Source organism: Eretmochelys imbricata, chromosome 2, assembly GCF_965152235.1.
Source record: "Eretmochelys imbricata isolate rEreImb1 chromosome 2, rEreImb1.hap1, whole genome shotgun sequence".
Classification (NCBI taxonomy): domain Eukaryota; kingdom Metazoa; phylum Chordata; order Testudines; family Cheloniidae; genus Eretmochelys; species Eretmochelys imbricata.
Window position 1 is genome coordinate 108,257,551 of NC_135573.1, and position 15,929 is coordinate 108,273,479.

The window sequence follows — 15,929 nt, forward strand, 5'->3', positions numbered from 1 at the left end:
TGATGTTTTAAGTAATTAAAAGTCATCATTTTTCTGATTGATGTACTGTGACCAAGGTTTGAAAACAACAACAGCCAAAGTCAGATTCACAAATCCATATTTACTAGCCTTACCACATCTCAGAGATTTATTTTTCATCAAATAACTTTCTTTCCAGAATGGTGTGCTTACATTTTACACAGTGACAACAGCTTCATCATTTTAGATCATTTACACAGTTTAGAGCAGGGGTGGGCAAACTTTTTGGCCCGAGGGCCACATCTCCGTATGGAAATTGTATGTCGGGCCATGAATGCTCACAAAATTGGGGTTGGGGTGCAGGAGGGGGCTGAGGGCTCTGGCTGGGCATGCAGGCTCCAGGGTGGGGCCAGAAATGAGGAGTTCAGGGTGCAGGAGGGGGCCCTGGGCTGGGACCGGGGGGCTGAGGGCTCTGGCTAAGGGTGTGGGCTCTGGGGTGGGGCTGGGGATGAGGGGTTTGGGGGAGTAGGACGGTGCTCCGGGCTGGGACTGAGGGATCTGGAGTGTGGGAGGGAGGTCAGGGGCTGGGGCAGGGGTTTGGGGTTCAGGGGGGGTGGATTAGGGGTGCAGGCTCCAGGCAGTGCTTACCTCAAGCGACTCCTGGAAGCAGCGGCATGTCTCCCCTCTGGCTCCTACAAGGAGGTGTGGCTAGGCAGCTCTGCTGCGTGCTGCCCTGTCCACAGGCGCCACCCCTGCAGCTCCCATTGGCCACAGCTCCCAGCCAATGGGAGCTGCAGGGGCAGCACTTGGGGCAGGGGCAGCATGCGGAGCCCCCTGACTACACCTCCGCATAGGAGCCAGAAGGGGGACATGCCGCTGCTTTCGGGAGCCATGCGGAGCAGCCCCTGACCCTGCTCCCCAGCTGGAGCACTGGAGCAAGGCAAGCCCCAGACCCTGCTCCCCAGCAGGAGCTCAAGGGCCAGATTAAAATGGCTGGCGGGCTGAATGCGGCCTTCGGGCCATAGTTTGCCCACCTCTGATTTAGAGCAACCTCTTGAATATGCTGCTTTTTCTACTGATCTCTCTGCTGTGTGCACATGTTGGCTGTTGCAGGGAGGATAATGAGTGTTGCTGTGTTGGGTATTGATGGTCGTTGGTGGTTGTTTTTTGGGGTTTTTTTTAAAGAACATTAAAGTATTTGTTATAGGAAGAAAAATTCAAATAGAATTACATTGACTTTGAAAACAGATGCAATACAAGAAAATGGGAGACAAAACTTTAGACTTACCAACTGAGGCCCCAGCTGAGGAATGTACTTTATGGTTAAACTTTTTAAGCATGTGAATAATCTCATTGAAATCAATAAGACTATACATATGCTTAAAATTAGGCACATTTCTGAACTGGGGCCTAATATTACTTGGAAGATTGTGCAGTCCTTACCTGTATCTCCCATTGGTGCCTGGGGAATTTAATTTGAGTCATAACTAAAGGAATGGGCCCCAACTGGGAGGGGCAAATGCATGTTGATTGTTCACTTCTGAAAGAAAATCGAAGTGTATGCTTTATTCTTGTCTGAGTGGCATAGTCAGATATTACAAGGAAATATTTGACTTGCCGAACTCCAACTTGCTGTCCGAAATAAACCCTTAATACTGAACAAACATTGCAGATCTCTTTTGCACTACCACGTTAGTGCATTGTTACTTATAACTGTTTATAAAAGAATCTTGAGAAAATAAAAACCATAGAGGGTAATCCTCTGGAGGCTGTATTTAGATAAAAATCCTCCCAAGGACTTGTGTGGCTGGCAAGAGTTCTAGGTTCTAGGAGTTAAAGAAGCTTCAGTCTGTTTGTCTTGTGTCAAGCCCTTACCTGACAAAACCTGTCCAAGATATCTAGCTAGTGCTTGGCTGCCTGTTTCCCTTTCATTATTGAGGGCATGACTAAACTACAGCCCTAAGTACAGCCACTGTGTTAATTACTGCAATAGCTGATGTCCACACTACCCTTCTTCTGTTGGTGGTGTGCGTCCTCACCAGGAGCGCTTCCACTGACTGATGAGAGGCGGGGAGAGGGGGCTGAGAGCCAGGACTCCCTGCTGGGAGCCCAGCTGCCTTGTCTCTTCAGCTTTTGCCTCCCTACTCCCAGCTGGAACTGTGGGTCAGCTGCCCACTGGCTTCTTGCCTCCCTTAGTGGGGAGCCTCCAGGCAGCAGCCCAGCTTGAAGTGGGGAGCCTGGGGGCAGCTGGGCTCTAGCTACCTGGCTTCCTTGTCAATTTCTAGCATGGAGCCGTGAAATTGACAAGACAGCCAACAGCCCCTATAAGTAATACAGTGTCTACACAGACACTGCATTGCCCTAAGTACACTGACATATGCCCTATGCCTCTCATGGAGGTGGAGTTATGATGTCACTTACATGGGCGGAACAAGACTGTAGTGTGTACACTGACATAATTGGGTTGAATCTGGATCTGTGTAGTGTAGACCAGGACTGAATGCTGCCTGGTTGCGATGGCTCCTGTGGCCGTGGTGATGGAGGAACAGGATTAAGTAAACACTTTTGAGGATTCCTATGAAGATAAAAGCCCTTTGCTTTGTTGGAGACCTTATAAGGTGTGAAGAGACCACTCAGGCACTGTATTTACCAGCCAGGTATTCACTTATAGGAAATGGCCTGGTAAATCTGTTTAATTTTATAACAAGCCAGGACCTGTGTAATCTTAAGGGTATGCCTACACTGGCAAGTTTCTGTGCCACAAGTTATACCACTTTTATTAAAACGCTGCAATTAAACCACTGTTGCATGTCCACACTGTGCTCCTTGTGACACTGGAGCGCATCCACATTAGCAGCTCTTGCAACGACAAAGACAGCAGGGCACTGTGGTAGCTCTCCCACTGTGCCACTGGCGGCAGGGTGCTTTGGGATCAGTTTGCAATGCCTCATGGGGCAGGCACAGCGTCACATGATGCAGGTTTCCCAATCCCATTGTTCCATGGGCATCCTACTAGATTGCCATTTGCTTTTCAACTGAAGTGGGTGGGGGGAGAGTGTGTGACAGGAGTGTGTATGTGGGGGAGACCGTGTGTTTTGGGGGACAGTGTGTGTCCGCATGCTGTTTTCTAAGTTCAGACAGTGTCAGGAAGCAACTGAGGCAGGGGAAGGGGGAAACCATGACATCAGCCCCCACCTCCCTCCCTGGGCTCTCTGCCCAATCTCTCTAAACAGCACTCAATGGCTGTCGGAAACGGTGCTTTGAAAGGGGAGGGGTGCATGTCTCTAGGGCAGCGGAGTTCAAAACAATGAGCAGAGTGGTCACTTGAGGCATTATGGGACAGCTCTGGAGGCCAATTACAGCGCAGAAAGCAATCAAGTGTCTACACTGGCAATAGAGCACTGGAGCCTCTGTGCGAATGAATAGCCTTACGACTCTCGTCAAGGTGGGTTTTTTTGCAGTGCTGCAACTGAGGAGTTTCTGCGCACAAAGTGGCATGGCAGTGTGTAGACGTCTGCAGTTTGAGCGCAAAAAGCTGCTTTACTGTGCAGAAACTTGCCAGTGTAGTCAAGCCCTAAGGGTCAGAGCGTCAGCTGCTGCCTAAGTCTGCCTCTGACCACATGGAAAAGAACAAGGTGGCACTGTTTGTCCAGCACACGGGATTCTCTGGGGGATTTTGGAGAAGGCTGAGGATGGGGCAAGGCAGAGTTGACTGCTCTTCACGTTACTATCTCTTGCGAGCCCCTAGATTTCCACCAGTTAGAAGTTAGAGCTTGGAACAAATCTCCTCTGCATTGCTATTGAGCAGTAAGAGGGGGTTCCAGGCTGCCTTGGCGGTGCGGGGGGGGGATGAGGGGCAACAGAGCACTACACATCGGCTGCTGGCAGTGCAGCTGTCTCTTGCTTCTGAATCCCGAGGATCCACATAGCTGGGAGGCCCTGTCACACCACCCAAGCTCTGTGCCCTTTTACCTAAAGGAATTATTTACAGGGTGTATACCACAAAGTAAACCTCCCAATGTTTCTTTTGATTGCTTCCTGGTAGTAGTATTTTAATCCTTGTTAATCAGGAGGCATGGGTTGGGCTCTACTGGTAAGCAAGTATATAGATAAAAATGCTGATTCTCAGACGTATGTTGGTTACTATAATATTCTTCTAAATCTTTGACTCAGATTTGGATTTCTGTAATGCAACATGGACAATTTGGTTAAAACTCAAATTTGGTACTTAGGTTATTTAGGGAAAGGCTATCTCAGCAGGCATTGTAATTCCATTCATGCAACTCAGATGCATTTCTAGTGATGAAAGGGCTTTCATGACCTAGCTAAACTATGTTGTAAAATGAAATATTGTATAACAAGTGTTTTGTTGGTTAGGGTTGCTAGACGTGGGTGCTTATGAATTTTAAGTTAGCAAGGTGGGGAAGTGACTACCAAGAGGGTAAAATTAAAGCTTCTCCTTTTCTGGAAAGACAAGGACTGCCACTAGTGTAGTCTTTGAGCCGTTTCTAAGTAGATACATCCTCTTAGAATCATAGAATCATAGAATATCAGGGTTGGAAGGGACCCCTGAAGGTCATCTAGTCCAACCCCCTGCTCGAAGCAGGACCAATTCCCAGTTAAATGATCCCAGCCAGGGCTTTGTCAAGCCTGACCTTAAAAACCTCTAAGGAAGGAGATTCTACCACCTCCCTAGGTAACGCATTCCAGTGTTTCACCACCCTCTTAGTGAAAGAGTGAAAGAGTATTCTTGAGTTGTCACTTCTTTCTTTTCCTTTTCACAATTCCAAAACCATTTCACTTCAATTTACACATCATCATTTAAGCAGGGTAAGTCTGGTCATCAGTACTTTAAAAGGAGACTGACAGAGAAAAGCCAGTGGAGGTAGCATACTTCCCTCTGATTCAGCATTGAACCAGTGTTCCAGCACCATGGTTAGGAAGGCAGGAGATGCCATCTTTCAGGTGATTTGTGAAATCAAGGTCCCAATCACTTGGGGGGGGTCATTAACAATCCTATAGCACTTTTTGCAAAAGTAAGGGTGTTAGTCCTGTTTTCCTAGTACAGTTCCAGTTTGGATAATTATATTTCACTTATGTTATTCCTTCAAGTATTGTTCACTTTCTATCCTGTGTTGTGGATTGGCTTGTAGTATTGCTCTTAAACATCTGCCATAAGAGGTGGCAGCATTTCAGAGACGCGTGGAATTAATATTATTTTTTTATTATTGTTATTATTTTATTTTATTTGTAAAGCACTTTTCAAGATGAAAGTATTATCAGTATAAAACATTGGCATTATTACAGTCTGGGCTACTAATGTGCTTCATAGCTAATCTCTTAAGGTGTCGTGATTAGAAAACCCCTGAATTACTGAAGTTTTCTAAGTACTCCTGGCTATCTCGGAATTCCTTTGTATCTATCATAGGAAGTTACTGGTATTATCCATTGAGAGAACTGGGTTGTGGCAGAACATCATTGCTCATAACTGAGCACTATTTAAACATCTGTGCAGTATACAGAATAGTTACAGTTCAGTATAAGAGTGGTTGAGAGCAAAATAGAGCCGTGGATCAATCAGCCGTTAAAGGTAAGCATACAGGCTTGCATGATTTCTAACCTAGAATTAAGTTACAGGTTAGATTTTTCAAGACTACTTTTCATTTAATTATTTTCCTTTCTAAATTTCCAGTGACTACAGATTTAATCTATTCCACAGCTATATCACATGTCCTACTAGTGATTATTCCTTTAATGGCTTCTTAAAGGTAATCCAGAAAGAACATCTGTTTCAACTTTAGAGTGTAAACAACAAAGATTATTTACCCTGTAAGTAGGAAATCAGCAGAATTTACTCATGAAAACAGTATCACAGTTCAATATTCTTGAGAGATGTGCATGGAGATAAGTTGTACAGCTCCTGTTAGTGCACGCAGCCCTAAAATTGCCCCTCCCAGTAGCATGGGCAGATATGGTGATTTTCCTGCTTCACCCTCTCTCTGGATAGAGTTAAATCATCCCTGCCGGAGAGAATTTGTCCTTTGAGCTCATAAAAATGCTTCAGAAGAGCAAAAATGTTGCCTTTGGAATGGCCCAGATTCCAGGAAGTGTCAGGTATATTTAAGAAATTCCTTTTGGGTATATTCCCAACTCTCACCCCCAATAGTAACTCCACAGACACGTGCACACACATCCAATTTCAAACATCACAATTTGGCTGTTGTTCGATGCTATCAAAATATTCTGTTTAATTTTCAGAATCAAAGTATAAACATTTTCAGCAAAGTGCACTTAATTGTATTTGTTTGCCAAGTGGCACTCTTGGTTATGTATATAATAAGCCTTATGGAGAAAACAAATGATTACACTTCCAAATCTCTTTCTTTTCCTCTGCAGAAATACACATGTCTGACTAATGGGGAAATTTCTATGGGGGCCGCTTGTTAAAATGTTAACCAAACAATGCTGCCTGGAGTTTGAGTTAAGAATGAATCCCTGCAACCTTTAGTCTTATTCACTATCACTGATCCTTAATGCTTTCCTGAGCACTGAGAACATCTGTTTGGTGGCCTATGAGAAATTACTTGCTAGATTCAATGCTGGTTCCAGTTGACAGGTATCAACATAGTACCTGGGACTAAATAGCTCCCTTGTAGGCAGGGCCAATATTAATATGTCTTGAAGCTTTGATTACCTGCTTGTCCTGAGGATGAAGGCATACTGGCAGCTCTGCTGCTGACTGTGCTGTACTTGCTTAGTAAGTAAAACAGATTTAGAGCCTGATCTTCAGGTCTGGCTGAATACTGCTCAGCACAGGACCTTAGGGCAAGAAGTAAAAGTGACTTATTGCCACTTTTGCATTCCTGTAATCTTGGGCCAGTTCAGAGCAGACTCCAGCCTGAAAGTTAATTGCCACTGTTTAGCTGGGACTGTTTTGGCAGCCAGAGATCACTGAAGTTCAGATTCTATCCAGACGTGCCACTATGTGCTGCCATTTTGAGTTTGGAGAGAATTATTGTCAATCTAGTCCATTCTCCTACATTTTCGCAAGTGAGGTCAGTTTTTGAGCAAGTATAAGGGGAAAGAATAATAAAGGAAAAGCAAGGTATTTTGTGGTCAGACTTGTGGGCGATTTGCATATGCTAGGATTATTGCAGGATCAATGGAAAGAAACTCTTTTTTTTTTTTTTTTTTTTTTTTTAAAGCGAGAGGTGAGTAACCCAATACAACCTGGGTGAAGCAGTGACCAGGAGTATTTTTAGTGATTTATTATAAGGGTGAAGCCAGGGAATTACCAGCTCTAAATCATCTGTGTCCTGACTCTAAATGTTCCAAGAATTTCCGAGCAAGGGAAAGTATTTTCTCTTTTCTTCTATATAGGTTTTTCTGTGGTTTCGATGATAGTTTTCAAGAGAGAGGACAACACACTATTTACTTCTCTGTGGAGCTGTCATACCTTTCTGTTGCTTTCCTCCTGTTGTAGGAATGTGATGAATCACTAAATATTCTGGTCATGGGGCCAGTTTGTCCACTACTTTGGAAAAAACTGTGCAGGGAACAGGAAACTTTGGATTCCCTCTAGCTTTGTTTCAATTTCATCATTCCATTGGGCGAGCTGGGTTTGTTTCTTGGTGGGAGAGGCAGCAGGTTCCGTTTACTACATCCTCCAATGTCCTGAGGTCTGTAGAGATCTTGGGACACCTGTCTGAGGCCAGGGTCTTTGCACATTGCTGTCTTGGACCCTCCTTTTGGCTCCCTGCCCATTGACTGCTGTCCCTAAAAGCGTCCTGCTGTGGGTGTTGAATGTAAGGGAAACACATACAGGGTAGCGCAAAAGGGGTCAGCTTTATCTTACGGAGTGTCTGGGAATGATAAGGTGGGGAGTGGCCCTCTTGCATCATAGGCCCTCTCTGTTCTCAGACATGCCCACGTAGGGGCTCTGAAACCTGGGGGTTGGGGGCTGATGCCTGGAAGTGATCACTTCTCCCCCTTTTGCCGATCAGCCACATCTGCCAGATCACTGTCTCCTCTTATTAAAAATAAAGTGGGGATGACTGGGCCCTTTAAAGGTGACCTCTTTTTGGTAATGATGACTTACCTACAGTATTGTAAGTACAGGAGAATCATATAATCAATAGGAGTATGTTTAGATAATGTCATTCACAGAGTCCAGACAGTGGGCTGTTGGTCGCTTGGTTTGATTTGGTTAGGAGGTTTTCAGATGCAGTTTGGATTTCAGGGCCCTATGACAAACGCAATAAGTAATTGTTCATGAGGAAAAATAGAATGAATATAGAAAAAAAACATGAAATTTAATTCCTTTCTTCTTATGTGTAGTAAGAGGAGGCCCTGAAACATAAACTCTTGTATCAGAGGCCCAGTCTGAGGCCTGAAGCCTGAACCAAAGTACTTCCAGGCAGTGTTAAGCAAAGCTGGGCTGTGAGCCAGAGGCAGGTCCCACTCACAGAAGTTGGCAAGAAAAGGTTGTTAGAAGCACGTGCACATGCACATAAGTGCTAATGAGAGGAACTTGCACCAAGACGGCATCAGAACACTCCACAGACATAACAAGCAACAGGCAGGTGCATCTTAAAGACAGGGTCAAAAAGACAACATGATGGGTAGATTCGTTTGAACTATGATGAGTAATCTGTCCTGCAACTGTATAGAAATAGGTCCGGGAGCACACATCGTTTTCCAGCCTAGGGGGCAGTGGAGTGTCCCGCCACTGACTGAGCTGTGTCCATTGCCAGGGAGCACAAATTCGTAGTATGCCCTGTAGAGTCTACAGGGAACTATTACTGTGCTTCGTTTGACAATAAACCTGGCTCAGGTTCCTTCGTACCTTACTAGAGTCTGTGGTTTTTGGGGGTTCTCTCGGGGTCTGCTGTGTTAGCTATCTGCGCAGAGCTGGGGCAGCACACAGAGGGAACACGCACGCAGCCAACTGTTATCATCATCAAACAAGAGCAGAGCCCCACACCGGTAGCTACCGACAACACTATGCAGTGAGGATTCCCTTGGTCTGTCAAAGAGAAAGTAAATAAGGAAGTGTTATTTATTCCTTCTCATAGCACAAAAAGTAGGGGTCACCAAATGAAATTAATAGGCAGGAGGTTTAAAACAAACAAAAGGAAGTATTTTTTCACACAATGCACAATCAACCTGTGGAACTCCTTGTCAGAGGATGTTGAGAAGACCAAGACTATAACAGGGTTCAAAAAAGAACTAGATAAATTCATGGAGGATAGGTCCATCAGTGGCTATTAACTAGGATGGGCAGGGATGGTGTCCTGTTCTGTTCATTCCCTCTGGGGCACCTGGCATTGGCCACTGTCGGAAGACAGGATACTGAGCTAGATGGACCTTTGATCTGACCTAGTATGGCCGTTCTTATGTCAGCTACCTGGTTCCCCAGACTTAAGGCTTAACTTTGCAGCTACTGTTCTCTGGTTGAGGAGCTCTCAGTAGCAGTCCATCCAGTACCATTCCTTTATTAACTGCATGGTTGGAGTTGCCCCAACTTCTCTCTTCAGTGGCAGAGTGCCTTGCTGCTGCATTATATTGCTGCCTTCACCAGCTGACTGATGGACCAAGAGACAAGTTGAATAATGAAAACTGAGGGGATGGTGGTATCTTTCCAAGGCTGGCCTTGGCGGCGTACTATGTGCTCTGATGGTTCATTTATTGTATCTTATTCAGTAGAAATCGGCTTTGTAGAAAGCCAATGCATTTCTTTCATGTTGTCAAGGCTGAAGAAGTTTGAAATGAAAGGATCCGAAGGCAACATTGAATGGGCATGAGCAGTTAAAAGATGGGTTATGTAATATACAAATAATTGTAGGCTTGAAACGGAAGGGATCATTTTTAAGATAAGTGAATAATTATTTTCCTAAGTCAACATTCAGAATCCCCTAATTCATTATTTCCACTGTGCTGTTAGCAACACCAACAACAGAAATGGTATGAATCAAAAGGAGGGTGGTTTTATGCTCTTTTGCCAGTGTGGCAATTCCCACAGCCAGGGATTTTGGGGTCAGGGAGAAGGAATGAACTTTCCTTCTTTGTGATCCAGCATTGAGTGCACACAAATTGTATCATATAAAGTTACTTTAAAGCATAGACATGTGCTCAGTTTTGAAAATTAGGGGAAATGTTTGTTCTTCATAGCAACCTTACTTAACTACCTCAAATATGTATGGTAAGCAAAAGGTCCCAAAGGAATCTGCATAATAAACTGCAGTATGCTTATTGTGTTATAACCCCCCCCCCCCCCTCTCTCTCTCTCTCTCACTCTCACACACTCACACACACACACACACACAACATATGATATGCATATGATAATTTATTATGCACTGTTGACTGTTTTCCTCTTCTCCTGAGATGTAGAATTCTCCCCTCCCTCAGAATTAGTTTCCCTGATGCAGAGAATGGACAAGATTTGGTCTGTCATGAAAACCAATTTTTCTCGACAATAAAAAGCTGCAGCTTTAAACCACACTACATGGTTAGAAATGGGAATTTTATACCACTGGGAAAAGCTTTCCAATGAGGCCAGCATTTGCATCAGGCCCTGGAAGATCCTGTGAAAAAAGACTTTAAATCTGTGACAATTTTAAGTTTAGAAAAGACTTGTGGATAAATGTTTAGATTTTTTTGAGCCTTGCACAGCTGAACTTATGGGTAGTGATTTGTAGAAGTGTTGAGCACCTGCAACTCCGCTGGCAGTCAGTGGGAGCTGTGAGCATTCAGGACCTCTGAAAATCAATCTTATGGTAACTAAGGCCCTGATCCTGCAATGTGAATAAAACCTTTATACCACACCATGTTGTGCATACTCATGTAAGTACAGTAGAACATCAGAGTTTCAAACACCAGAGTTATGAACTGACCAGTAAACTACACACCTCATTTGGAACTGGAAGTACGCAATCAGGCAGCTGTGGGGTAGGGGAGAAGCAAATATAGTACAGTACTGTGTTAAAAATAAACTACTAAAAAGGGAGCGGAGGGATAAAGCAGCATTTTTCCTCTGCATAGTAAAGTTTCAAAGGTGTAATAAGTCAATGTTCAGTTGTAAACTTTTGAAAGAACAAGCATAACGTTTTGTTCAGAGTTACAAATATTTCAGAGTTACAAACAACCTCCATTCCAGAGGCATTCGTGATTCTGAGGTTCTACTGTATTAAATATATATATAAATTGCATGGGTGTTTTCTCTAATAAAATTGCAAACAATGCTTAGTGTTATGTCTTATCATGGTACAGTTAGGGGGTGAAAAACCATGGATATATTTAAGGCATCACATTACATATTGCCCAATATGCAGAAGAAGAAAATGGTTCAAGCGTAATTTATGCACACTCGTTTCTTGGTTGATAGAAAACCTGTAAGGAACAGATTTTAGATAATTATGCCCATTAGCACTAAACAAAATGAAACAAAAATACATAATTAAAGCATATTCTTGCTGGAGTATCTTTATCAGTTGGATAAGGATGTGGAGGAAAGGATGTTGAATGCGCATTAGCGTTTGGGTCATAGCCGGTGAGAAAGAGGAGGAGATGACCAGGGTAGGGGTGAGTGTGCCCTCAGTCAGTGAAGAGGCAGTTTCTTAGCATTGTAAACCACATCCTTCTGCTTCTGTGAAACAGTTAGAAAACAGTGTTTGATCTTGAAAACCATGCCAATTTATACTGCTTTCTCATTCCCTTTAGAGTAGTACTTAATCATTTACTTTCAAAATGACTTTCAGGGGCGCTGCTATTTCAATTTGTTCTTCTTTGATTCCCTCACTCTAACCTTCCTTTTCAGGTACTGTAAATTACTTCTAAATTGTTAGCTTTCTAAATTAGATTTCCTGCGTTAATGGCATGTTGTAACCATGGTGCTGGAGGCTACTGTTAGTTTAATTCAGGGCAAGAGGGTTAAGTGAAAATTACAGTTCCAAGATTATCACTCTCCATGTAAATTAGATCTATGGCACTGGAGTTTCTTATAAAGAAATTGCCTTTTAGCACTGAAAGTAGAATGAAAGTTAGGGCTGGAATTTGCTTTTACTTTTATCCCAGTGTAAGGAGCAACATGTAGCTGTACTGCCCCAAAAGCAGCACAGGGAGGGAATTGTGACTCTGAAGGTCTAAGGCACAACCAAGATCTTGGATCGAATGGTCAATGAAATAGTAAAGTGGGGGAAAAGTAAATACTATGTTTTTTGTTGTTGCCTTTGCTGGTGAGTTTTCCATGACTACTGCTCCCACAAAACAGGGTGTTGTTGTTTTGTCTTTTAAACAGATACGCAGGTCAAAGTCCACGTTCTCTCCCTCTCTGTCCATTGTGGGTAGGTGGGGTGGGCTTTGAGAAGCCTGCATAGCGGCTCAGCATTCCAGCCTGCCATGCAGCTTAGCTCCATCAAAGCTTACCTATGTACAGCCCCAAACGAGGGGGGTTGGGGCAGGCTTTGAGGGCAAGTACATTGCCAAGTAGGCATACCCACGTGGTCCCACATACATGGGGCACAACCTGAGCCTTTGGGCTGTAGCAGTGGCCATGGAGTGGCTATACTGCCACTTTGCAGACTTGTGGAACAGATGTCCTCCTCTGCTTCCAGATCTCATTGGACCCCCGCACTGTGCTAAGCCTGACTATGTGAGGTTGGTGCTCTAAATTTAAACAGTCTGTTAATACATAATGTGACAGCAGCCTGTGCTCAAGAATTTGTACAATAGTTCCTAGGTTTTGTACGACCAATAAAGTCATCTTGTTGTGCACTGCAAATGGCTTTCTCTGAGATGCTCTTTACATCTGCTTTTAATGCTTGATACAGATGGGAGGAGTAATTCCCTTATTCAGACAGGCTTAAAGTATTGTCATAGTGGGAGAAGGCTCCTCTATTTACTCCTGAGTCGTAATCATATGATGCCTTTTATTGTTTAAGTGTTGACTGTATTATGAGGTTGCAAAAGACACAAGAAGAAACTGGCTCTGCTCCAAAGAGCTTGAGGCTGAAATCCTACATGTTTTGAACTTTAGACCGGCAGCAATTTCCGTTTTATCAATACTGAAATAAATAGTTTTGTTTAATAACTGAACCAAAAAATATTTACAGACAGCTTTCACTGCAACAGGACCATGCTGAATATGAATGTGCTCTGCCATGCCAAAGACCTTAAAGGTATGTCTGTACTGCAGTGTAAGCCCAGGGTTCAAACTGAGGCTCAGGACTAACCCCCATTCTGTATACTCACAAATAGTGTTAGCCCAGGGCTTGGAGCAGGATCCTGGCACCCCATGGGGGTGGAGGGTCTGAGCCTGAGTCGAGCCAGGAATTTGCAACGTAGATACAGCCCTATTGGACTCAGAGTCTGGGAGTTTGTCAAAATTATTTCACAACCACACAGGCCAACTTTCTTTGTTCTCTGGACAGTCAAGTTTCCCCACGCTGTACCACAAAGAAAGGGCTAGAGTGGCCACATTTTGGGAGATGCTAGGAAGGCTGGGATCTGGGTGATTGGAGATCGGCATGCATAATGAGGTGTAGATATTGGAGCCCCAGGTTGGGTCTCAGGGTTCAACAATTCCTAACCTGAAGTTACAAATGAGTGTAGATGCTCAAGCCCTAGGTTAACAAACCCAGGGTCTACTAACTTGAGTTCTACTAACCCTGGGCTTACTTTACAGTGTAGACATACCGTAAGAGACGACATCCCTGAACTGATTATTTAATATGTGACTTTCATGTGGACAATAAGTCAGACCCAGCAGCGCTTAGGCAGCCTTAGTTTAAAGGATTTCCCAATGTGATATGCTAACTTGGTCTAGATTCACAGCTTAGTACGTTGCCAAAGAGCCTGAGGTGAATGTTCAAGAAAACGAGTGCAGCAAAATAAAGTAAATCTAATTTTATCTGTCTAGGTTTCCATATCCTGTCCATCACTGAGGTATCTGAGCACCTTACACATTTATTAGAAAGAACAAAAGAGCTTTATTTGTTTTAACTCTGTGGGGTTTTTGGGGGGCAACTGAGGGGAAGGGCAGTGGCAGAAGCAAGTTTTGTGTTTTGCTTTGAATGCACGGAGGCTTGTGGCTATTCTGAGAGTGAATTCCACTTGATGGCTCTGTCTCCTGCACTCACAAGCCTCTCTCTTGAGGTTGGCAGTACCCATTACCGTGGCTAATTTCTGTTTTAATTAGCAGAACTCCTTATTATGGGCCTTATTGTTTCCAGCCACTGCTGCTTGGGCATGCACCGGGAGGAGAGGCCTCAAGGAGGTTGGTGCATTATGGTGAGTGGGGAGAAGAACCAAGATTCTACCCACTTCCATCCCTGCCCATCTGTGTGGAAGGATAAAAAAACAGCCATGCAGGGGCTGCTGTTACTCCTGGATGGGACTGTTAAATGACCCACATTCTGGCCCATAGGGTTTGATCCTTTTGGCCTTAGTCAAGCAAAGCTCCCATTTCAAAGGGACTTTACTGGGAGCTTTGCCCATGAAACAAGGTCAACTCCTTTATTCTTTTTCCTCCTGGATCTACCCTGGTTTCTTGTCATAGGTGAGAAATTCTATATAGCTTTTTCCAGAGTCACAAGAGGAAGCTGAAGTGATCTCCAACAATGAAGCCTATGGCCAAGTAACATTCCAAATTTCTTTTTTTGTTTGTTTTTGTTTTAGGTCAATTTTGTAGCCTGTCAGCTGTTTGCCTTGTTCGCTGCTTTTTGGTTTCGAATTTATTTGAGCCCCAGCAATGTCAGTTCTGTTGTTCGTCATGCATTTGCCACTCTCTTTGGAATATACTTTGCTGTTTTCTGTTTTGGATGGTGAGTATTTAACTTTCAGATAAACAAATTATGCTAGCAATTATGTTTTATTTCATGTCAGTTTTCCTAGATCATTTGTGTTTAGTCCTGAGACAACTTGTGTGTTGCAGTCCTGCAAAACAACCACCACCTAACCGCCCCAAAGCCCCAGAACAAACTGTAATGACTTGCAGATGTATATTTGCAGTGTTGTTGTAGCCCTGTCGGTCCCACGACATTAGAGAGACAAGGTGGGTGAGGTAATATCTGCTATTTTTGGTCCAACTTCCGTTGGTGAGAGAGACAAGCTGAAGAAGAGCTCTATGTAGCTCAAAAGCTTGTCTCTCTCACCAACAGATGCTGGTCCAATAAAAGATATTCCCTTGTCTCTCTTGTAGATGTATGTTGTATTTATCTATTGCAAGTTTACTGCAGGCATCAAAGCGATACCATTGCCTAAGAAGACATAAACATATATCTTCATTAGAGGAGATGCATCCATTGTTGAGTATTCAATTTGATTATTTTAAAAAAAGAACATTTTAGACCCAAACTGGTTGACAGGATTCTTATTTGAAGCACTGTTCTAGTCACTCTGTAAAAACTGCATTGTGGGGTGGTTCCATGTTTACCAGCTGTATTTCAAATTTAGTTAGGTTACATGGCAGAAAAGGGATTTTTTTTTCCCATCAGCCCTGCAGTCTTGCTTTTAGACTATCTAAATGTTTATCTTTTTGTTTTCAAGGTACTCAATCCATATTTTTGTACTGGTGATGATGAGCTATGGCATCATGAACTTTGCGAGTATTCCCAACATCCACAGGTAAAGTTACATGGGGACAAGAATTCAATTACCCTGTTCCATCCAGAGGCTGGCAGCAACACAGAAGTTCATTTTGGTATCTTATCTCTCTGTTCTCACCACCTCCACTCAGTTGCAGCAGTTTTATGGATTTAACTAGAGTATCCACTGTATTGTCTAAATTTTGTGAATTTTTAGTTAGTGTATCACATCTGCCTACCAAAGAGAGGGAGGGCGTTTTGTACTTTGCCCAGTTTAGCCTCCTGCAGCTTCAACAATTTACATGGAGACCTCTTGTCTTTAAGTTGTTGTTGGAGATTATGTCAAGCCACACTCTCTTCAGTATTGTGTCCTGGAGGATGGGTTTT

The 15,929-nt window shown here is 43.6% G+C and overlaps 1 protein-coding gene across 1 annotated transcript in view; it reads left to right on the forward strand.

Moving 5' to 3' along the window:
• The window catches only part of MBOAT1 (membrane bound glycerophospholipid O-acyltransferase 1), an 88,335-nt gene that overhangs the window by 19,004 nt on the left and 53,402 nt on the right, over positions 1–15,929 (forward strand). The window contains exons 2-3 of the mRNA XM_077810574.1: positions 14,635–14,780; positions 15,505–15,582. Of these exons, the coding sequence (XP_077666700.1) occupies positions 14,635–14,780; positions 15,505–15,582 (224 nt within the window). The remainder of the gene's footprint in view (positions 1–14,634; positions 14,781–15,504; positions 15,583–15,929) is intronic.